General features: G+C 46.9%; 2 protein-coding genes across 2 annotated transcripts; one reads left to right on the top strand and one right to left on the bottom strand.

Moving 5' to 3' along the window:
* Positions 1-7,185: 7,185 nt before the first annotated feature.
* Positions 7,186-17,863, top strand: Camk1 (calcium/calmodulin dependent protein kinase I). The gene is made up of 12 exons (XM_051203572.1): positions 7,186-7,309; positions 9,178-9,292; positions 11,215-11,346; positions 12,337-12,411; positions 12,493-12,631; positions 13,909-14,035; positions 14,130-14,205; positions 15,016-15,128; positions 15,607-15,685; positions 15,783-15,870; positions 17,357-17,474; positions 17,588-17,863. The coding sequence occupies exons 2-12, from the start codon at positions 9,210-9,212 to the stop codon at positions 17,680-17,682; spliced, it is 1,125 nt and encodes a 374-aa protein (XP_051059529.1). The 5' UTR covers positions 7,186-7,309; positions 9,178-9,209; the 3' UTR covers positions 17,683-17,863.
* Positions 17,804-24,447, bottom strand: Ogg1 (8-oxoguanine DNA glycosylase). Its single transcript, XM_051203574.1, has 7 exons — positions 24,246-24,447; positions 23,631-23,878; positions 22,828-23,007; positions 20,515-20,696; positions 18,505-18,655; positions 18,316-18,365; positions 17,804-18,134 (listed from the first exon to the last, which is right to left on the bottom strand). The coding sequence occupies exons 1-7, from the start codon at positions 24,380-24,382 to the stop codon at positions 18,045-18,047; spliced, it is 1,038 nt and encodes a 345-aa protein (XP_051059531.1). The 5' UTR covers positions 24,383-24,447; the 3' UTR covers positions 17,804-18,044.
* Between the last annotated feature and the right edge of the window lie 177 nt (positions 24,448-24,624).

Here is a 24,624-nt window from a genome sequence, read left to right as displayed (position 1 = left end):
GTGGCAAGCACTGACTGCAATGCACAGAACCAGCACTCTCTCCCTTCCAGAGCCAGAGTTCTAGGAATGCTGTAGATGGACAGCTTTGTTTGCAAAGGATCGGGTTGAAGGGCAGACCACAGTCTGTCCCATCTCAGTTTGCAAAAAGCTCTGACATGCATCCATCTCTTCTCTATTGTAAGTTTCCCATTTAGTTTGCTTCCAATGATTAAATCTAAGTCATTAAAGAAAAAAAAAAAGAAAGAAAGAAAAAGAGAAAAGAAAAGGAAAGAAAAGAAAAGAAAAGAAAGGGAAGAAGAAGCTTCCTTTCCAAATAAGTAGAGGGGCTGGAGAGATGACTCTGCAGTTAGGAATGCTTGTTGTTCTTGCAGAGGACCCAGGTTTGGTTCCTAGCACTGATATCAGGAGGCTCACAGCTACCTGTAACTCCAGTTCCAGGGGGCCCAAAACCCTCTTCTGACATCTGTGGGATTCTGTTAACATGTGATGGGAATATGTACATACATACATATGTACATACTTGCACACACACACAAATAAACATGAAAAATAGATAAGTTTTCGACTGGAGAAGAACATCAGGGAGAGTGAGAATAAAGTGGGGTTGCCACCATAAGACAACAGCAACTGTTCCAGCAGGTAAAGGCTCTCCTCTGTCTAAGATGAGGAACCTGGGGTTCAGAAAGGGGAAGGGCCAGATCAGATAGCTGACACCGAGTCAGTTTTGTAAGCTGGGTCCCAACTGTAAAGGCCCATTATGTACATCTGTCTCTGGGTCCTCTTGCAATAGCACATAACAAAATCAGGCATGAGGCTGGAGGGTCAGAAGGCAGGCACATCAGGAGGCCTGTGCTGGTCTTAGGACTGCTGAGGTCTGAGGAGACTGGAAATCTGAAGGGACCGTTGGTTCCCTGGGACAGGCAATTCCTGACACACTGAGACTAGCCACCAAAAAGGTAGCGGGGAACCCCCAAATATGGAGCATGACTAAAACACTGGATTCCAGAAAAGGAGAGATAATTTGAAACTTAGCTCTCTTAGAAAATTTGCTGTCGAGGAAATAAAAATTTGCCCTTCTATTTCATTCTTTTCTGGGGCTAAGGCATTTTGAGTCAGGGTCTTACTATGTAGTCCTGGCTACCAGGAATGCACTATGTAGCTGAGACTGACTTTGAACTTGTGGTGGACCTTCTGCCTCTGCCTCCAAGTGTTGCGATTATAGACATGAGCTACTATGTCCAGTTATTTATAAATTTTAAACAATAATCTAAACAATTTCAATTCAAATGTATATATCACACCTGTAACCCAGTATCCAGGAGGCTGGGTAGGATTATCAGTTCAAGCTAAAGGCTACTCTGTGCTAAACAGTTCTAGACATTCCAGAATAGACTGGGCTAGAGAGTGAAAATCTGTCTCAAAAAATCAAAAGAAAAAATCGTGTGTGTGTGGGGAACTCAGTGGGTAACAGTGCTTGATATGCAAGCCTGATGACATGAACTTGATCCCCAGATCCCATGGAAAGCCTCCACACTCAGGCTGTACACTTCCAACCACACAAACACACAACATAAATAATAATAATAACAATAATAATAATAATAATGCCAGACAGTGGTGGCACATGCCTTTAATCCTAGCACTTGGGAAGCAGAGGCAGATGGATCTCTGTGAGTTTGAGGCCAGTCTGGTCTACAGGATGACTTCCAGGACAGCCAGGGCTACACAAGGAAACCCTATCTTAAAAAAAACTAAAAAATAAAATAAAATAATAATAGAAATGAAAATATAATTGAACACTAGACTGGTATACTACACAGCCACAACTGTTTTGAGAAAAGGTTTGTATAGGCCGGCCTCAAATTCCTGACCCAGGGTGTAGAGACGGTCAGCAGTTAAGAGAGGGTACTGCTATGGAGGAATACTCTCAGCCTAGATACAGGGGGCAGGGCCTCAGTCCTGCCCCAAATGATGTGACAGACTTCAATGATGGCCCCATGGGAGGCCTCACCCTCTCTGAGGAGTAGATGGGGGTTAGGATGCGGAGATGAGGGGAGTAGATTGGAAGAGAGATAGGGAACTGGGATTGGTATGTAAAATAAGATTATTTTTAATCTAAATTAAAGAATTAATTTAAATATTAAAAAAGAAGGTACTGCTCTGTCACAAGATTCAAAACCAGTTCCCAGTGCCCATGTTGTGGCTCACCACTGTCCACCACTACAGCTCCAGGGTACCTGATGATCTGACCTCCACAGGCACCTACACTCATGTACACAGATGCATACACATATACATATTTTTTTCAGTTTTTTTTTTTTTTTTTTTTTGAGACATGGTTTCTCTGTGTAGTTTTGGCTGTCCTGGAACTCACTCTGTAGACCAGGCTGACCTCGGACTCACAGAGATCTGTCTGCCTCTGCCTCTCGAGTGCTGGGATTAAAGGTGTGCGCCACCTTCACCCAGCATACACATATACATAATTTACAAGTAATAAAAATAAATCTTTCTTAAAAACAAAACAAAACATCCTGACCCTCCTGCTTTGGCCTCCTGGGCGATGAGATTGTAAGCTGGTGGTACTACACCTAGTTTGGCATTGAGGGTTGAATCTAGGGCCCCACAGATACCAGGCAAGTACTCTACTACCGAGCCGTACCCCCGACCTCTGCTTACTTTTTATTTTGTGACAGGGTCTCACCAAGTTGCTCCAGTTAACTTTGAATTCACTTGCTACCCCAAGCTGTGATTTTCTATAGCCTCAGCTTCCCCAAGTAGCTGGAATTACAAAATTGTGCCACCAGACATGGATTAGCATAATTTTAAAAAATTATTTATTTTTTATTTCATGTGCCTGCATGTATGAGAGTGTTGGATACCCTGGAACTGGAGTTACAGACAGTTGTGACCTGCTGTGTGTGGGTGCTGGGAATTGAACTTGGGTCCTCTGGAGAAGCAGCCAGTGCTCTTAGCCACTGAGCATCTCTCCAGCCCATGGCTTAGCATTTTTTAGAAGAGATTTTTTTTAATTATAAAGTTAGTGTTACTCAGCAACAACAAAAAAGGCTGGGGAATACAGACACATAAACAAATGAAGAGAACTTTTTAAAGCTATCTTTAACATTTGTGGTGTTCTTTTCTACTCCACTGTGAATAAATTTGTGGTTTGCATGTTACTTTGAAGTTACCATACAACATGCCTGCTTAACCTCAAAAGGACGTATTCTTCTATAAATAGGTTATAGCGCCACCAATTACAAGCTGTGAATATTCCACCCAGAAACCATACCTAATAATTTTGCTGCCATAAAATATTTCTTGGGACTGAGGGATGGCTCAGTTAGTAAAGTGCCTGCTGCATAAGCATGAGGACCTTAGTTTGAATCTCTTTTGGGGGGCAGGGAGGGTGTTTCAAGACAGGGTTTTTCTGCAGCTTTGGATCCTGTCCTGGGACTCTCTCTGTAGATCAGGCTGGCCTGGAACTCAAAGAGATCCACCTGCCTTTGCCTCCCAAATGCTGGGATTAAAAGTGTCTGCCACCACTGCCCTGCTGAGTTTGGATCCCTAATACCTATGTAAAAGCTGGGCTCAGTAGTGTATGGCTGCTGAAGTTTGCTGGCCAGTCAGTTTAGGCAATTTGTGAGCTTTGGGCTCAGTGAGAGGGCCAGTCTCTCACTGACAGAAAACACCCATGGTTGATCTCCAGCCTCCACAGGTGTACACACACACACACACACACACACACACACACACACACACACACACCCTGAATAAATGATATTTAAAGTCCAGCTGTGAACAGCTATTAAGTAGCCTTTCATTTTTGCTGTATCCTTTTCTTACTAGTGAGACAGAAAATGCCCTGGGCATGCTCTACCTCATATATGTCCTTGATGACTTGTTAGGTTCTTGGTATGAGTTTTAGGTATTGTTTATATAATGAAAATATTAAACCATTGCTTTGTTTTTCTTTTGAGACTAGGTCTCATTTTGTAGCACAGGCTAGCCTTCAACTTGTGGCAATTCTCTCGTTTTAGCCCCCCAAATGCAAGGATTACAAGTGTGAACCACTATGTGTGGAGAGGCATTTTTTCTAGTCTGAAATCTGTTTTTCACTGTTAGTCATGATTTGGAGTGGAGTAAATTGCACTTTCCCCTCAACAACAAGAGTGAAAGAAGTTTCTCTATTTATTTATTTGTTTATTTACTTTTGCTTTTTTTGAGGCAGGGTTTCCCTGTATAGGCCCGTGTTCCTGGAACTCACAGAAAGCCATCTGCCTCTTCCTCCTGAGTGCTGGGATTAAAGGCATGCACCACCACTGCCCAGCCAAAAAGTTGTAAAAATTTCTCATAAATAAGCTGCTTGTCTATCTTTTCTTTGTGGTTTCTCCTATTTTCTCTAGTGTTAGAGAACCATTCATCCTTCTAATAAATTATTCTCCATTGGGTTAAAGAATTGACGGGAGAACTAGGTCGAGTCTGGGTGGTACACCATTCGTCTAATATGCACATGGCTCTGAATTCCAATGCCAGGAAAGGAGCAGGGTGGTGGGGAAGGAGAAGAAGAAAGGGAAGAAAATAATTGAAAGAAAAGAAAAAAGGACTCATCTTTCCCCCCAGGTTTTAGAACGGTGTCCCCTTTTTCCCTGCATATATTTGATTGTCCTTGGTGCTCACTGGAAGTAGCTGAGGCAGGAGTTAAGCTTATTCATGTGTATCCAAAACACTGGAAGAATAGGTACCAAAAACGTTACCCCAGTTATCTGTGGCTAACAGGAGCGAGACTGAAGTGGATTCCCTGTTCCTGCCTGCCCAGCACTCAGATTTCTTTTGGGCCCGTTATTTCTCTCCTGTGTATGGCTGAGTACCCACCATAGAATATTTGTCCAGTATGGTGTCTTATTCCCCTGGCAACATTCTGGAGGCGGAGGGTAGCTACATCACACAATTACACAGAGATATTCAGGGACTCAAGAGCCCTTCTCTGCTAGGTCCTGGAAATGGGGTCAGCATGGGAAGAGAAATCAAACAGGAGAGGAGAGACAGCAGCTCCATGAACTTAGCATCTCTAGTTCCAGTCTCAGATGCCCTGGAACTTGGTGGCTGTGCTTTGATCTGTGCTAGCTGTGATACATCAAGGTTTAAGGCTGTGACTGTAACATTAAGCAGGTAGAAGCAGAAGGTCAGTAGGTCAAGGTCATCTTTAGACTGCATAGCAAATCTGAGGTCAACCTGAGCTACACAAAACTCTGTTATCAACAAAATAAAAGCAGAGCTGGAGACATGGCTATGGTTAAGAGCACTTGCTACTCCTCTTGCAGAGGACTCAGGTTCAGTTCCCAGCACTGATGCAGAGAATAATGATCATATGTAACTAAAGTTCCAAGGTATATGATGCCCTCTTCTGGTTTCCAAGAGCTCTTGCATGAGCATGGTGCACATACACACTGGCAAACCCACACACATAGACATAAAAGAAAATAAATCTTAAAAAAAAAAAAGTTGTGCTAGACCTCTGTGGGACACCTTGTCACCCAGTGTGTTGTCACAGAGATAAACACAACTGTATTAACACTACATTCTAGCTCACTAGCATGTTGTTTGGGTGCTCAGAATAGAGGTTTGGGCCTGGGTCAGAAGTGGGTTAGGAATCTGAGATACTAAGACATGAGGGAAGAAAATACCCCTTAGCCTCTGACCCTGGTCAAATCAGGTCTTTCCTTTGAGCCCTGGTTTATACTGAATCTTGTTCTCATGTTTTACTTTGTTTTGTGTGTATGAGTGTGCAAGTCCGTGGAAATCAGGAGGATTCCTGCCTCACTCCCTTGAGACATTGTTGCTCCTGAAGCTAGCCTGGTAGCATGCTCTAGCATGCTTCCACACAGTTCTGGGATAACAGGAGCACACAGCCACCTCCAGCTTTTTACATGGGTTCTGGGGATTTGAACTCAGGCCGTGTGCTTGAGCAGCTTACCCACTGAGCCATCTCCACATCTTTGTTTTGTCCTTCCTCCATCCCTGTCCTTGAAGGAGACTCTCAGCAGCAGCTTGCTTAGAACATGTGACAACACACTTATCTCCGCCTCTGATGCACTACGGTTGTGTGAGCCACCATACCCAGCTTGTTCTGAACTACAGTATTCTAAGTACCACATACCCATTACACAGAGCTCTCAGGAAAATTTTGAGTCAGTTGTCAATAATTCCATATATCAGAGAAGAAACTGAGGCTCCAAAAGGTAGAGAATGGTAAGGGTGGTCAGACTCTGAAATCCTTCTAGCAGTCTTCCCTGGCCTGACTACTCCAGGACAAGGGATGGCCAAACGGGGAGAAGTAAAGGTCAAATCCAGGAGAGCCATTCCAGGTAGGTCAGGTTGGGAGCCAGTGCCTCCTTTGCCCTGCTCCAGGGCAGACCACCTTTAATCACTGCCAGTTGCTTCCCCCTCTAGCTTGAGCTCAATTTATTCCCAAAGAGCCTTGCTTAAACCAAGCCGGGTCAGGTCCCTTGGCTTGGAGCCTTGCAGCCTCAGGAGCAGATTTACTCCACCCTCTACAACCTGGCTCCCAGCCATGGGTCTGTCACATGGCACTGTGGTCCTCTTTGGCCTGCTTCCCTAAGGATCCAGATTTAACTCCACCTCCCCCTTCCCACCTCTCTTTCCTAGTCCCTTTGAGCAGAGTGCCTGCAAGTGTAAGGGATCAGAGCGGCTGTTTCTGCTGACTTGGGACTTCAGTTTACCTGGCTATCAAATGGGATAATGCAGCTCTTTCTCTCCCCAGCCTCTTACTTAGTCTTATGAACCTTCCATGGGCTTAGCTCCCTTTAACCACTAGAGGGTGGGGACAGAAAGGATAGAAGCCTAAGGACCCTAAGGGAGGTACCAGAACTGTTCTGAAAGCAACTCCATGCTCAAACTGGCCAGCCTCTGGCATTTCATAAATGGCGGTTCGAATACCGTTTGCCTCTGACCAACTGCTGATTTCAAGACATCTCTGAACCTCACTTGTCTCCGCTGACAAGAGTCCTGCTGAAGACCAAGGGGCAAGGAAACATGTTGCAGGAGCTGTAGTAGAACCATTTGGGGACCTTCTCCAGTCTGAGAGTGCGCGTCCCCTCAACTCCCAATCCCCAGGTCCTGTCCCTCAGGCTCCTCCTCCATTGACATCAGAGCCGCAGGCGGGCCGAGCCCCAGTCAAGCGCCAGCGACCGAGCAGGCAGGCTGACCAGGCACAGACGCGGTGGTGGGAGCTCTTCACCAGCCACCTCGGCCCTCGCAGCCAGCCAGCCCTGACGCGGGGCAGCCACAGGTACAGCTGGGGTCCGCCTTGCTCTGTGCCTCTCTGGGAGCCCCAGCCACAGCGTACTGAAGCCCAAGGGTGGGAGGGGCATCTGGCCCCTGGCCTGAATAGGGCTGGGCCTTTCTCACCTCTGTGCCAGGCCCATCAGGTGCTAGGTGACCTCCAGGGATGCTGCCTGGGTGTCAGAGCAGGGTGGGTTGGAGCGCTGCCTGTGCGCGTGTTTGTCGGAGCACGCTAGGCCGGATTGGAAGGGCGTGGGCATTTGGAAGTGTAGGTGGGGGAGGGTATGTGAGGGGTTCTCTGAAGCAGGCATGTGCTTCAGTTGAGTAAGGGTGTCTGGGAATTCATTTTTTGTTGCATATGGTGTTCAAGGATGGATACACACACACACACACACACACACACACACACACTGGTGTCTGACTTGCAGGGTGTCAGAGTTGGGGGAGATTTGGTTCTGTTCTGAGGGCATTTTAGAGTTAGGTAGAGGGTTATGGCTTGGTTTGCTGTGTAGGGCACTGGGCAGAGGAGCTGGAGTGTGTACATAGGACTGAAGTTGCTGAGTCTGATGCCACCTTGTTCATGTGTGCATGGAATCAGTATTGGAGGTAAGGGGTCTGAGTGAGGGGTGTTTGGATGAACTGGTAAGTGTGAGAGCAAGGGAGACTGTATATATGAACATGTATGTTGATGTCTGGGTAAATGCATATAATCAGGAACCGTGGTAAGTAGTGTGCTGGGTCTAGAAGGCAGGTATTTGGGCTCAAGATTCCTATAACTCCTGATGTGTCATTAGTGCTGGCCCTCAGGTGAGTTTGACTTTACTTCTTTAACTCACTGTTGGCTTTTCTTAGAAACCTTTGGTCCTGGGATGGATGGATGGCCAATGCTTGGGGAACAAGGTTCCATTCAACGAGTGGACAGTTCTGGTTAGGGTGCCTTCCTTTCATCTTTCCCAGAGGAAACCGAAGGAGGGCAGCTTCCCAGAGCTATGTGGCATGAGGGGCTCTATTTGGACTTACCCACTGTGATTCCTGGATGTGGAGAGATTGTTTTCTGAATGATCCCCAACAGAAGACAGCTTTTGACCTTAGCAAGCTTAGCTGGGACCATGGCTGGTGTCTCTTGGGCAATTCTGGACTCACCCTATCCATCTCCAACCTCAGTTTCCTACTTTTCACATGATACATGGGGAGAGACCCCATTCTCTCTTGTTGGATGAGACAGAAGTCTAGGGAAAGGTCCAGGATACATAAGGTCAGACCAGGAGGGGATGGGTGGGACCAGCTTTCAGGCTGCTGGGACAGACAGGAGTCAGGAGGGCTAGGCCTGGGGAGTTCCAGCTGTGGCTGATGTTGCCTTGGCAACAGTGAGAAAGAGCTATTTAAAAACGTGGCTGAGATATTGCTGGAAGCCCAGGCTGCCGGAAACCTGATTTGTGAGAGGCTAGGGTGGTGAGGAGGAGGGAAAGGAGACACCCAGACCTTCCCAGGATGAGACTGGGGCATCACTGCTTCTGGGCAGAGGGTTCCTCTGGGTGCTACTTCTAGCTGTGGTCTTATCAGCTGTCTCTCTCAAGGGGGAGGGTTTACTTGGGTGTTAAGGCAAAATGGAGAATGAAGAAGTGAAGGAATGCATGAATACTGAGAATTTTGCTGCTACGAGGAATGGTTTTTCTCTAGGCGTAAGAATTCTCAAAAAAAAAGAATTCTCAAACAAATTTGTTGAATGAACAAATGACTAGCGAAGACTAAACGGCTGTGTCAATGAGCACATCAAAGAATGAATGAACTCCTGTAGGCTGAACAGTCATGGGACATGCAATAGAGTCTCAGAGATGCTGGACCCTCTCAATCTCTCCCCCATTTCCCTTCCAGGAGCCCTGGCTGTGGCTGGAGGGCAGTGGGCCATGCCAGGGGCAGTGGAAGGCCCCAGGTGGAAACAGGCAGAAGACATTAGGGATATTTATGACTTCCGAGATGTTCTGGGCACGTGAGTCTCAGGATGGGGGTGGGGTGGTGGAGCTATGTCTGAGCTGGGGACAGAATTGGGAAGGGCTTCACTTTGGGGCCTGAGGGCTGGAGAGGCTGAGTCTGGGGTGCTGTTCCTCTGGTCAGTTGACCAGCAAGCACTTCCCTTTTCCAACAGTCTAGCTGTGACATGGTACAGACTAGTCCAGCGTTTTGTTTTTGGCTGACAGTGGGTAAGATGGGGCCTCTCCTATACAACCATAGACTCCTTAAGAAGAGAAAGAATTACAGATGAATCAAAGAGCCATTTGTCCAGCTTGCTGCCAAGAGTGGGTGTCTGGCTAACTGAGGCTGGGCATGGCTGTTTTTGATGATGGGAATCCAAATTTAGCTCAAACCAGGTTTCTTTCCTTTACAAGTTGGTCCCGGAGAGACAGACAGACACACAAAAGGGCAGGTATATGTATATTATCCCTTACTGGGTTTGTAGAGGCCGAGTAGTTTCTTCTGGATAGAGAACACTCCCTGAAGGAGACATGAGATCTGGGGGCTGACAAATAAGATGGGACAGGCTTGTGCTTGTCAGAAAGAATGGTAATTCAAGGCAGGGGAACAGTATGTGCAAAGGCTCAGAGGCCAGGTTACTGAACAGAGGCAGTCTGCTGGAGCTCAGAGGAGTTGAAGAAGCAAGAGATGGAAAGGGGCAGAGAATGCACAACTTTGACAACAGGCTAAGGAGGAAGAGACCATTTCACAGGACAGAGGAAGGCATTTAAGACTGCCCATAGGTGCTGGAGAGATGGCTCAGCAGTTAAGAGCACTAGCCACTCTTGCAGAGTACTAGGTTCAGTTCTCAGCACTGATGCTCACAAGCATCTGTAACTCCAGATCCATCCAGGGGCTCTGATGAGCTCTTCTGACCCTTGTGGGGCACCAGGTATACATGTGGTACAGACATACATGTAGGCAAAACTGTAACATAGAAATCTGTTTTTTTTGTTTTGTTTTGTTTTTTGAGACAGGGTTTCTCTATATTGCTTTGAAGTCTGTCCTGGAACTAGCTCTGTAGACCAGGCTGGCCTCGAACTCACAGAGACCCGTCTGCCTCTGCCTCCCGAGTGCTGGGATTAAAGGCATGTGCCACCACCACCCAGCTAATAAATCTGGGAAAAAAAATAAATAAAAAGACTAACTATAGTTTGGGGGCAAATTGGAGAGCCAAGAATGGAAAGCAGTTTGTGATCAGTCTCTAGTTGTTCTCAGTGACTGGAATGCTACAATGAGGGTTGATTTTGACTTAGAACTTTTTATTCTTCCAGGGAAAGCAAATAGATACAGAAACAATACCCTAGCAAATCCCCCTTGATCAGTGAGTGCCAGTATGAATAGATTTACTTGTTGCTATGAGTCTTGGATAAATCCCTGGCTCCTAAACTCACTGAGCATACAAATCACCCATGAACTTAGTTAAAATGCAGCATTTGACTTATGAAGTCTGTGGTGGATAAGACCTGAAATTCTTCATTTCAAAATATTTTCAGGTAACATAATTCTGAAGTTCTAAAGGGCATTGCATTACCCACAATTCAAACTGACTTTAACAGAAAAAAAGAATCAATCAATCACACACACAATCAAATGTCACAGGGGTAGAGTTCAGGCCCATTTGGCTCACCTGTTATCAGAAAAATTGTCAGCCTGGCTTCATTTTGAAACAGACTCTCCCAAAGATCCCTGCCATCCACTCCAGGGCTAGGAAACTGGCATGTATGTGACCAGCTATTGAGCCAAGGGACAGACAACTAAGTCTGGCTTATGTGACCACCTCTGGAGCCAGGGGGTAGATGAGTGCAGAAAGACACATAGGTGGTCCTGTAGGCTACAGGGGATGGAGGAGAGAGCAAGGGATTCTAGCTCCTCAACTTGCAAACCTCTATTTCACAGGGGTGCCTTCTCAGAGGTAATCCTGGCAGAGGACAAGAGGACACAGAAGCTGGTGGCCATCAAATGCATTGCCAAGAAGGCCCTGGAGGGCAAAGAGGGCAGCATGGAGAATGAGATCGCCGTCTTGCACAAGTGTGTGGGTCCTGCACTGACACACCCACCCTTGTTCCCCTGCTTTAGAAATCCTTTGACTTCTGGGCTTCACAGGATAAGAACTTATATTTGGCAGGGAGTGCTAACCTCCTAAATGAGACTGAAATGCCAGAGCTTGTTTATAGAGGATGAATCTGTTCATGGGGCCACAAGGTCAACCACCCACATAGCTCCCTACCTACCCAACCTTCCCCCATGCAGTAAAACAGACTATTTTGCTGACCCACTGACTAAATTAGCAACCAACTGTTATGTTCATGCTGACAGGTAACCTGTCATGCTGCAAAGTTTATAGCAAGCATTTGCTTCCAGTGCCTCCTATTTCCTAACTATCTGGACAGAGGAGATGGTTATTTCATTTCCTCTATTTGGGTGGGTGGGATAATGAGGCCAGCAAGGGCAAGAGACTTGCCCAAGTCTGCAGGAGAGTCAGGTTTTCCTTACCACCAAGGTCAAATGTCATTGGTTCATCTCTGGGGCACTGACTGTATGCAGATGCTGTCATACACATGTCATAACGTGCCTTGTTTGCCTTATGTCATGCGATTTTCACGTGACTTTTATAGATGAAGACATTCAGACTCAGAGAGGTGACATTCCATTCAACAAATATTGCAAGCAATTACTTTACATCTGGTGCTAGAATAGAGCTGAATTAGACATTCCCTATGCTTGAGTAAGTGACCTCTGGGTGAGAGAGGCTGGCAAAGGTGTAAACATGGGAAACTTAGAAGTCACATTCCCATCAGTTGCAAAAGTAAAATACTAGGTCCCTAAGTAGCATGTGGCAGAGGCAGGATCTGGGCCCAGGTCTGTCTGACATCAGACCCAGTGCTTATTTTTCTGTTAGTATTTTCTAGCATCAGCTTTTCCCCAGTGGGCTCCACAATCTTGGGTGTTCTGCCCCGGGTGCAAGTGCTGGGGAGTGTGCAAGCCATTCTGAGCTCTGAACCATCTCATTTCTCCTAGGATTAAGCACCCCAACATTGTAGCCCTGGATGACATCTATGAGAGTGGGGGCCACCTCTACCTCATCATGCAGCTGTGAGTGGCATGTCTGCCCATCCTTACTCCTCTCCCTGCTGCCCTACTCTCTTGGCCAGACTTTGCTGTTCCTTGCTGCAGGGTTTCAGGAGGGGAGCTCTTTGACCGCATCGTGGAGAAAGGATTCTACACAGAACGGGATGCCAGCCGCCTCATTTTCCAGGTGTTGGACGCTGTCAAGTACCTGCATGACCTGGGCATCGTGCATCGGGATCTCAAGGTGAGCTCCGAGGGGCTCACTAGAGAACTGCCAATCCTGCCTTGTCTGTCCTTGGGCATCTCTTGGCCCCTACTGGAGCCTCAGTTTCACATTTGCAAAATGAACTTCTTGTGACCCACTAAACCAACTCCCCTTATTTCAGATCAGAGAGGGACAAGAAATGTGGGCTGGGCTGTTATTTTACCTTAACAACACACATGTCCTTTTCTAATACTGGAACATCCTATTTGCTCTTTGTAGAGAAGGAGAGGAACAGTAAAGCTTCAGAGGAATGGATAGGGGCTTACACTGAAATACACTTCAGTCCAAGCCAAGTGGAGTGGTGCGAACACCTTTAATCCCAGCACTAGGGAGGCAGAAGCAGGCAGATCTGAGTTTGAGGCCAGCCTGTCTACACAGTGAATTCCAGGACTGCTAGGGCTACACAGAGAAACCCTGTCTCAAAAAACTGAAAACAAAACAAAAAACCCAACTGGATGAAAGAAAGGAAGGAAGAAGAGAAGAAAGAAAGAGAGAAAAGGAAGAAAAGAAAAACCCTCCAGTTCAGGATGGACGGGCTCTGGGTTATAACAGACTTTGGTCTGAAGACTAGCGATGCCCTAACTGGCTGCTGGGTCAAGCACTGCCTCTAAAGGCATTAATTTCCTCATCTGTAAAGTGGGCTTGTTCAGACTGGCCAGGCTGGTTATGTGGTATGGTTAAAATCAGTCAGGTACTTAATCAAGATCCATGTAGGAGATAAAAAAAAGTAAAATTTTTTGTGGTACTGGGAATTTCTGTAAGGCTTCTGAGGTCTATGAAAATCCTTCCCACAATCCCTTGGTCCTGTCCTTTTAAAAACTTGTGGCCTTCTAGAGAGAGAGAGATTGATAGTGTGTGTGTGTGTGTGTGTGTGTGTGTGTGTGTGTGTGTGTGTGTGATACCGCTTATTTACCTAGGGCCATACATATGGTACTAGGCAAGTGTTCTACCTATATATGCAACTGTACTCCACCCCCTAAAAGCCTCTTTTGTCTATCCCATTGCTTTTCCTAGCTAGGACTCAGGCTTCTGGTACTTGTTCTTGAGACAGGGTTTTGTGTGTATCAGGCTGGACTTTGCACTCAATATTAGCCAAGAACACACTGAACTCCTGATCCTCCTGCTTTTACCTCCCAAGTGTTGGGGCAGCAGGCACGCAAAACTGTGCCCACTAGCTAGCTTCTAATGGATTTAGCAGAAGCTGCGAGCCTCTGGCTACCCCTGACTTCCCCTTCTCTTCTTTCCTACCCTCCAAGCCAGAGAACCTGCTGTACTACAGCCTGGATGAAGACTCCAAAATCATGATCTCCGACTTTGGCCTCTCTAAGATGGAGGACCCAGGCAGTGTGCTCTCCACAGCCTGTGGGACTCCAGGATACGTGGGTGCGGAGAACCCTAGGTTGGGGCTGGGCATGAGGAAGGAGCCAGGAGATGCAGGATAGACATTTGTCACCACCATGTCCCCTTCCCTCCACAGCCCCCGAGGTCCTGGCCCAGAAGCCCTACAGCAAGGCGGTGGACTGCTGGTCCATAGGGGTCATTGCCTATATCCTGTAAGTGGGGGCATGGGCAGAGTGGCTTGTGATGAATTGTGTTCCCTGCTTTGTCCTCTCCTTCTATACAAATATGTACCAGCTAAATACTAACAGGCAGGGGTATGAAAAGATGGCTTAGTGGTTAAGAGTGCTCACTGCTTTTCCAGAGGACTCAGGTTCAATTCCCAGCACCCACTCGGTAGCTCACACCTGTCCATAACTCCAGTTCCAGGGGATCTAGTGCTTTGTTTGTCTCTGTAGGTACATACACATGGTGCATAGACTTACACGAAGGCAAAACACCTATATACAAACACACACACACACACACACACACACACACACACACACACAGACAAAATAACAACAACCTAACAGGCTTCATTCAAGAGATGCCATGTTTCCAGTACACTGTGGGAAGCACCGAGGATTTAGCAGAAAACAAACCAAACCATGTGACTGCCCTTAAGAGGTGACAGAGAGAATCTATAAAGTAGCATCACCTGGTAAAAATCAGTGAAGAAAAGTCAAACAGTAGGAGATGGAGAGAGATGTCATTTCAGATAGGCAAGGGCTCTTTGGGGAGGGGACATCTGAGTGGCTCTGAGTGAAGCAAAGTATCCAGACAATTTATGTGTGGGTAGAATGTCAAACACAAAGGTGCTTAGGATAGTAGGTTCAAAGGACAGGAGGCTAGACTGGCAGACGGAAGTGAGCAAGGCAAGGAAGAGAACTTCCTGTGGGTCCTGTCTGGTTCTTGGCACTGCTCCATCTCTAAGCCTACTGAAGTACATTTGAAGCTGACATGATAAATTTTTCTCTGCCCAGGCTCTGTGGCTACCCACCCTTCTATGATGAAAATGATGCCAAACTATTTGAACAGATTTTGAAGGCCGAGTATGAGTTTGACTCTCCTTACTGGGATGACATCTCTGACTCTGGTATCTGGGTCTTTTGCCTTCTTTGTCTGGGCTCCGCGCTAGGGTCTCCCCACTGTCTTTCTTCTGTCATATCTCCGAGCTCCAGGCTAGAAGCTGAGGTCATGTTTCACCTTGGGTCCCTTCTGCTTGATCCTTGATCTGACAGATCTATATGCATTCATTCAGTCTTCAAACATAGTAGTTACAAAAATACCTCCCCTAAGGCTGACTTCCCTGAGGCTTAAACAGCATAAATATTTCCATCTTCCATTTCATGCCACAGTTAGGAACTAGCTTGTGATGGCTGCAAATGGTTTACACACTAGTGTGAAGTGTACTGAGTGGATTCTTCTGTAAATATGTTCTCAAGAAAGGAGGGAACTAGAAGGCCTCATTGTCTTGCCTTGTTGCCTGCTGAGATCCGAGGGAGTGAGTGCTGCTTTGGGGGTATCCACAGGCACGGTCATGCTGTATCTTTGCTTTTGTCTTGGGGCTTCAGCCAAAGACTTCATACGGCACTTGATGGAGAAAGACCCAGAGAAGAGGTTCACCTGTGAGCAGGCCTTGCAGCACCCATGGTGAGAGCTCCCTCCAAATGGTGTGTGAGGGTGGGTTCTGGAGGCCCCAGGCTTGCCTTCAGCCTTACAAGCAAACCTCCATATACCCCCATCCTAGGATTGCAGGAGATACAGCTCTGGATAAGAATATCCACCAGTCAGTGAGCGAGCAGATCAAGAAGAACTTTGCCAAGAGCAAGTGGAAGGTCAGCATACACCTCTAACCCTGGTCCTCCCCACACTCAACTTGCACAGCACCCAGTACCAAGTGCATGCAGGACCTGCCCAGGGAGGTATTCCAAAGAATCTCTTTTTGTTCACTCAACAAAGGTCTTTTGACCTCTAAAGTCCAAAGAGGGTCCCTGAGTTCCATCTCTACAGAGACAGTCTACTCTCCAGAACTCATATGATACAGCCCATGGGACCCAAGAAGGGTCAGAAAGGTCTGTTGGTTGACCAGTAATTAACCAGACACAGAGAATTCCCTGACAGGGATGCAAAGAGGCCAGGGTAAGAGGGTGTGGCTAGTGCTAAGCCCTCTGGACTAACCTGGAGGAACTAAGGGAACTAATTGTTAAGAGCCCAGGCTGCAGAAGCTGGTAAAGGCTACTGGGATCCTTGAATGTTAAAGTGGGGCACCCAACTGTCGTAGAGGATGATCCCAGAAAGACAGAAAGCAGGAACTCATCCCGAAGAAAGATCTGCTTTCAGGATGCAGAGAAAGCAGGGATGAAGCCTGGGAGGCCCAATAGGGTGTGTCAGAGACGCAGCAGATAGTGGGGCTTGATTCAGAAGCTGCAAGAACAACACAGGATGACCGAAAGGAGGAGGCACATTCACAAGAAAACAAAGATGAGAGGCATACTAAGGGAGTGAGATGCTAAGGGCTGGCCCAACCTTCTGGCTGTGGACAATGTAGACAGTGGTACCATAACCATGATAATAATCCTAGGAGCAGAAACATGTCTTGAGGGGGTTTAGTTTTGGATATGGTCAACTTGAGAGACACATAGGACATCTAGGTGAACAAATTGAATATAAAATGAAAGAAACAAGTATGCAAATTACCTAACCTTTCTGCACTTCATACACCTTTAATCTCAGCACTTGTCAGTCAGAAGCAGGCAGACCTCTGTGAGTTCCAGGACAGCCAATGCCACATAGTCAGACCCTGTCTCAATCAAATGACCAGTGCTCACCGGCCTGGTGTGTAACATACATATGCCTGTAATCCCAACACTTTGGAGGCTGAGGCTGAGGCAAGGATATAGAGTAAGACTGTCTTTTTGTTTGTTTGTTTGTTTTTCGAGACAGGGTTTCTCTGTATTGTCCTAGAACTAGCTCTGTAGACCAGGCTGGCCTACAAGACTGTCTTTTTAAAAAGAGAAACAACGCAAAAGCACTGCCTCACAGAATTTTGTGAGGATTAAACGAATAACCATGAAACCTGCTCAGAGCTGGGCTTGACACCCAAGTGTCTGTTATAGGAATATGAATTCCTTTGTGCACATTTTACACACGTGCTTGCACGTAAGACTGAATATAATTTAGTGGCTTTACAGTTTTCTCAGGAGGACTTGGGAGTCACTACGGAAAGCGGGACTGGCAATGGCAGAATCGCTGCGGGGCTCCCCCTGCCGACCCTGAGCCCTTAGGCGCCTTCTCAGCAGTCCCCTTCCTCTCTTCCCACAGCAAGCTTTCAATGCCACAGCTGTGGTCCGGCACATGAGGAAGCTTCAGCTGGGCACCAGCCAGGAGGGGCAAGGACAGCCAGCCAGCCATGGGGAGCTGCTGACACCGACAGCTGGGGGTAAGAACCAGGGCCACGTGGAAGGGGTCAGGTGGTCCATGGAGACGCACAAGGCTGGGGTCCGAGCTGGAGCCTGATGCACAGCCGCAACCTTTGCTCTTTTCCCCACACAGGGCCAGCAGCTGGCTGTTGCTGCCGAGACTGCTGTGTGGAGCCAGGCTCGGAACTGCCCCCTGCACCACCCCGGAGCTCCAGGGCCATGGACTGAACACGGAAGTCAGAGTTTCTTTCATGGGAGGGGTTGGGGGCAGCCTGCCTCCTCCTCACCCCAGAACTGGGGAGTTTCTTACCCCAAACCTCCTCACCCTTCCCTCTCACTCTTCACTGCATTTTCCATACAAATGTTTCTATTTTATTGTTCTTCTTGTAATAAAGGGAAGATAAAACAAGAGCACTCCGTTTTCTCAAACAGCCCCCTTGCTCCTGCTATAAATCTGACTGCTTGATTTTGGGGTGCTGGCCATCTGAGGTGGGAGTGGTGAGTCTTCTTGACATGAAACTGGGTGGGGATAGAGAAGTGGAGAACAATGGGAAAGATACCAATGACATCATTTGTCCCCTGGGTCCTACCTAACCTTCTGGCCTCTTAGAGCCCTTCCTGCGCTTTGCTGGTGGCTCCCGAGCCTGGTTTGGTTGACGCAGATCAGCGCTGAACAGCACCTATGGGAAGAGGAATATGGAGTCTATGGGAGGAGCAGATGCTGAGGTCAGGGCTGGGGTCAATAGAGAATATTTGGGGGGAGGGTGGGAGTGGGAGTCATGAGAACAGGTGACTGAAGAGTCCAGGGGTCAAGCAGGGCTGAGGGAGAAGTCCTTTATGGTCTGAGCTAGGTATACTTACTGCTTGGGCCCAGCCAGCATAAGGTCCCCACAGATTCCGGAAAAATTTTCCTAAGTTAGAAGTGAGGAGGCTCCATTAATTGATCCTCATACCCTCCATCCTCAGATGGGAAGTGTGGGAGAGATGATTAAGACTGCAGAGATTTTTCCAACCTCAGCCCAACACCCCAGCACCACACATTCTCCTCACCCAGTTCTTTGTTGGCCAGGGGGCTCGGGCCCTTAGCCTGGGATGTGTTAGGATGCCAGCCGTAGTCACGCTGGGCGATCTGCCATACATGTACATCCACAGGCACAGCCTGGGGTTTGTCAAGGGCCATTAAGCAGATGCAGTCAGCCACCTTTGACAAAGAGAGAACTATTGTGAAGGAATGGCAGGATCTGGCCAGCATCCAAAGCCATCTGCTTCCTCCTTCCACTAAGGGAACACTGTTCTGCATTTTCAGTCAATATGCAGTAATTACCATTACTTCTAAAAATAGCTTCAGGAAGACGTGTTCCTGGGTGAACACCTGTGTAGGCCATACTATCATATAACCTGGGGAGAAGGTATGACCATACTCTTTTTAGAGACAAGAATACTCAACCAGGTGGTGGTGGTGCACACCTTTAATCCTAGCCCTTGGGAGGCAGAGGCAGGCAGCCTGGTCTATAGAGTGAGTTCTAGGACAGCCAGGGCTACACAGAAAAACACTGCCCCAAAAAAATAAAAAAAAAGAGGAAGAAAACTGGGGATTTGAAGGGTGTCTTGGCCAAAACCACAGAGCAGAAATTAGGCAGTGCCAAGGCTTAATGCCAGTCCATTAATTTCTTTTTTGTTGTTATTGAGACAGGGTTTCTCTGTGTAGCCCTAGCTGTCCTGGAACTTACTCTGTAGACTAGGCTGACCTTGAACTCAGAAATCTACCTGCCTCTGTCTTCCAAGTGCTGGGATTAAAAGTGTGTGACACCACTGCCTGGCTCCATTAAAAATTCTTTAAGTTTATGGAGCTAGAGGGATGGCTCAGCAGTTAAGAACACTGGTTGCCCTTCCATAAGACCCAGGTTCAATTCTTTATACCCACACGGTGGCTTACAACCATCTGTCCAAAAGATCTGACACTCTCTTCTGGTCTCCTCTAGCAAGTGGTAAACAAACATACATACAGGCAAAATACACATATACAGAATTTTTTTTTTTAATTTCAAAATTAAGTGAAAATCAATTTTAAAAATTGCACATATTTATCTATTCATGGGGCTGGGGTCAGAGGGAGTTCAGAGGCCAATTTGGGTGTTAGTGTTCTCCTTCTACCATGTGGGTCTCAGGGATTGAACTTAGGGTATCAGGCTTGGTGGCCAGAACCAAAATTTATTTTAGTTTTTAAAGACTTGTCTTTGTGTGTGTGTGTGTGTGTGTGTGTGATGTGTGTTCGGGTGCCCATGGGGACTAACAGAGGGCATCAGATCCCCTGGGACTGGAGTGGGAGATAGTGATTATACATCACCTGACATGGATGCCAGAAGTCAAACTTGGGTCCTCTGGAAGAGCAGCAAGTGCTCTTAATCTCTGGGCCATTTATCCAGCTCCTGAAAAATTCATTTTAAGCCACAGAGGAGTATAAAGAATAAATTCAGGATGGAGAGATGGCTCAAAGGTTAAGAGCACTGACTACTCTTCCAGAGGTCCTGAGTTCAATTCCCAGAAACCTATGGTGGCTCACAACCATCTGTAATGAGATCTGATTCCCTCTTCTGGTGGGCAGACAAACATGCAGACAGAACACAGTATACTGTAAATAAATCTTTAAAAAAAAGAATAAAGACAAATTATAAATTCCAATTGTCTGCTAGATAAATCTATTGGCATCAACAAAACATTCTGCAAGCACAGATAATTTCAAGAAAAAAAAAAAAAAAGAAAAGAAAATGAGAAACAGAAACATCTTTCCATTTGTATTCCTAAAAGTAAACAGTATTAACTTTCCTGTTCTTCCTCTGGAAATTTCTGCATCTATACAGTAGTGCACATAAATGCACTGACAATAAGGACCTTTCTAAGAATTTATCCAAAGGGCAGCCTCTTTTATACTCACTGCTTTTGTCTCTGATACAATGTATGCTAGTCCTTTGTCCCCAGGGTACTCAGGTCTGCCTTGTTTCCACCTCTCCTACTCCCAGTGTGGAGAAGAGGGAATGGCCTACATCTCCACAGCCTCACCTTGGTACCCACCCCTGGCAGGGTGCACAGGGCCTTGTGGGCCTCTTCATATGGGGCTTCTCGAAGTTGCTGCAGCCAAGCCAGCCCGCCTTGCTCTTCCAGGATGGTTTTGGCACTGGCACATACATAGCGGGCCCGGTACCCCAGGCCCAACTTTCTGAGGTGAGCCTCTACCTCCGGACCTGTAGGGGTAGAGAGGAAAGGAGGGGTCAGGTATCCTTGCTTTGTTCCTGTTCTCAGGCTAGTGTATAATATCCCCCACCCCAATGCTTTTCTAGGCACCTCTTCCTTATTTATTGTCCTCTAGGACAGTTGGATGTAAAAAGCATTAAGACCTGAGTTCTGGCCCCATAAATGCTTTCTTAGTACCTCCTCTGTGTTGGACTCTGAAGAAGGGGCTGAGGATTCCTGCTCTGGAGGAATCCCCAATTGAGCTCTTTAGTTTTATTCAAGAAGTGCTCACATTCATGGCCTAAAAACCCGATGCAGAAGTTTGAGGTGGCTCAGCAGGTAAATGCACTTGTGCATAAGCCTGATGACTTGAGTCTGATCCTCAGAGTCCACATAAAAATCCAGATGGAAAGGGTTACATCTGTAATCCCAGCTCTCCTAAGGTAAGCGGGGAGGCAGAGATAGGAGACTCTGCTGGATGCTCACAGGCCAGGCAGTGTGAATGTGCAGCTCAGTGGCAGAAACAAGAGACTGGCCTAGAAAGAACTGACTTCTGAAAAGTTGTTTCCTGATTTTCATGTGTGTACCTGCACTTGTACACATGTGCACTCACAAGTAAATTTATAAATAATGATAATGACAGCAAGGACTGTGTGTGTGTGTGTGTGTGTGTGTGTGTGTGTCATGCACTGACTGGCAAAGAACGCTGTGCTTGCTTAAGCGTCCCAGTGACAGTACCACTGTGCTGCCCATTTTACAGAGAGGTGCGAAGTAAGGGCTCAGAAGGGGTTAAGTGGGCTGGAGAGATGGCTCAGCAGTTAAGAGCACTTTTGCCCTTGCAGAACACCAGGCTTCAGTTCTTAGCATCCACATGCTGCCTGACACCCATCAGTAACTCTAGTTCTAGGGGAATCTGACACCTTTTACTGCCCTTTGTGGGCACCAGGCATGTGCACCATGTACATGTGAAGACATGCAGGGAAAACACTCATAAAATACATATTTAAAAAAATAAAAACAAAACAAAAAACTAAGAGAGATTGAGGAAAATACCTGACACTGATCTCTGACTTCCACAAACACAGGCATTCATGCACATGCACACATACATGTAAGCACTACTTACCTACTAACCCATCAACCCCCATCCCTCCAACACAAAGAAAAGGCATGGTGGAGATAGGATCTCTCACTCAGGTAGAGACGGGAGTGCCCATATTTTTAAAATGTAGTCCTTTTCAACACCTCACCTTCGATTTATTCTATAAATTTCATTCTATAAATAAGTTAAGCCAAGCTTAGATAGGTGAACAAATTCCTTGAAGACTTATGATTATTATTTTCTGAGACAGGGTTTCCCTATGTAGCCCTCACTGTTCTGGAACTCACTCTGTAGACCAGGCTGGTCTCGAACTCACAGAGATACCCACCTGCCTCTGCCGGGACTAAAGAAGGCATGTGCCACCACTGCCCAGTTGACTTACAATTCTTAAGCCTAGAGCAGAAACTTAAGACCCTTCTTAGCACCAAAAAATACCCCCGTTTGAGAATGTACCCAAGGCAGGCTCCTTGCTATTTAGTCCCTAAGCACTTCACCTAGCTTAGTCCTTCTATCTGTTAACCAATATACTTGCCTTAAAGGAAAAATAAGTAGGGTTCACTATAGTGACAGCAGCTTAAAATTTCTACTTATTTACTATGTGCCAACTACTGCTAAATGCAGGATGTATCTCCCTTTATTCAATCCTCATGATTCTGAAAGAATATGTAATATTGTTTTCCATTTTACAGATTCAGAACTGAAGCACACACATGATAAATAACATAAGTGTGAGAGCTAGGATTCAGATCTAGGCAGTATGTCTCATATCATATGCCTGTAACCCTAAGCTATTGAACACTGTACAGATGTTTCTCTAATGAGGTGTGAATATACTGGTCAATATCCAACTAGGGATGTGCTGATGTTTCTGGGATAAAATCTGAAGAATAGTTGTAACTGGAATTGATCAGACCAAGTATGGTGGTTCTGGATGGAGACAGTGTTTTGGATGGTGGGGACCTCTGAGACAGGAGCTGGTAGCTTGCGGAGAACAGAACAGGTCTTCCTATCCAAATGCTGAAGGGGGCCCACCTACTCACCAGCCAGGGCCTGAAGGCTGGGGAAGCCATGGTAAATGACATCATCAAGCTGAATGAGTCGAGGTCCAAAGGCCTGGCACAGCCGTTCTACCATGCCAGTGATTCGAGCGATGTTGTTATTGGAGGAACAGATGAAGGAGAAAAGGCATTCTGTGGGGTCTTGTCTTAGCAGCCTCACACCTAGAAATCAGAAATGCAAGGGGTAGGACACACACCTGTTTTAGGATTAGCTTCCTTGAATCCCTCCACATCAGACACTATATTTAGAGGCTCCAGGGAGACCCAGGAGAATGAGGGAGAGAAGTCATGCTAGGCCTCTCAGTCTTGTGGCATTTTGTGAGGTCTGAGTGACCATCCAATTCCACTGAGGAAAAAAAAGGCCACAATGCAGTCACAAAAGCAGGGCTCTGTGTCCATTTTCTTCCTACAGCCCCAAAGAACAAACGCTTTTTTTGTATATAATGACAGAATGATGTCATCTGCTCCAGGACACATAGCCAGGATTAGGCCCCATATCTTATCATTCACTGTGGTGATCAACATCATTATTATGACAATAGCAGCAATGTACTAAGTACTAGTCTAATTACTTAAAAAGTACATTTTATTTTTTATTATCATGTGTACATGAACGTGAGCATAATGAGTGCCATGGCTCCTGAGTGGAGGCTAGAGGATAACCTTTGGTAGTTGGTTCTCCATTAAACACAAGGTCATCAGGCTTGCATGACAAGCGTCTTTATCTGCCGAGCCATGGCAAACTAAGCTGTAACTTAACCACCATTCCTACCCCTTGCACTCACCTTGGAATTTCTGAGCCACTTTTTGGAAGTGGGAGTCCACGGAAGCCCAACGGCTATACAGCTGAGCCAGGCTGACATCCAGCTGAAAGTACTTGTGCAAGGCTTCCAGCTCCTCTAGCGTGGGCCTGCCGACCTGGCTCTTGTCTCCTCGGTACACAGTGCAATACAGCTGCTCCTCGGTCTGGGTCAGTGTCCATACTTGATCTGCCAGCACACCACTCCAGTGTGCAGGGCTCTGCTCCCTCCACCTGAGCATCCCGGTAGACAGCTCTAACACTCTTTCGCTCTTTAAGGTCCCTCCTGTCTTACAAATGTCCCACCCAAAAACTGACTTATAAGTTACAAAGTTTAAAAAAAAAAAAAAGGGACAGGGGATTGAACCTAGAGCACGCTTACTTTCCCTAGGCTTTCCCACTGAGTTTTACATGGTCCTCACAATTCTGCACACTCACTACACCTACTTCATAAAGGAGGTAGCAGGCTCACCACCGGTGCTTACACACCTCTCATCCATCATTCCCAACGTTCTTACTCCCATCATTCTTTGCATTCCTGGTGGGCATGCAGTGAGGGGTCAGCGTCCCAGCAAGGGTCCTTCCAAGCGCGGTCACTCACCGGAAAGACTGTCCAGAAGCTAAAACCAGGTCCAGGCGCAGCTCAGAGCGTGGGCACGGGATAGAAGCCCAGAGGGCCGGGTTGGAGGTTAGGGTGCGATGCTTCATGCTGCCAGGCAGATGAGAGCCGAATACCATTCGGATGGCTGTCTCCGGCACATCACGGTCGCGTCCACAAAGAACCCGACTTTCCGGAGCTCTAAGGCCTCCCTCGCGAGTGACCCTCCCCCTCAGGGTGTAGCACCTGGGATCCTAGACTCTGGGTCTGGTGACAGGGCGGTCCCAGTTTGATTTGAGTCTCCCTCTCTCCTGCAAGTCCTATTCTGCCCACTTTTTGTGGAGCAGGCCCCTCCTTTTCCTTCTGACATGACCCCGCCCCC

The sequence above is a fragment of the Phodopus roborovskii genome, unplaced genomic scaffold, assembly GCF_943737965.1.
Source record: "Phodopus roborovskii unplaced genomic scaffold, PHOROB, whole genome shotgun sequence".
NCBI lineage: Eukaryota > Metazoa > Chordata > Mammalia > Rodentia > Cricetidae > Phodopus > Phodopus roborovskii.
Note: the sequence above shows the minus strand (reverse complement) of the source record. Positions and strands in the feature narration are given on the sequence as shown.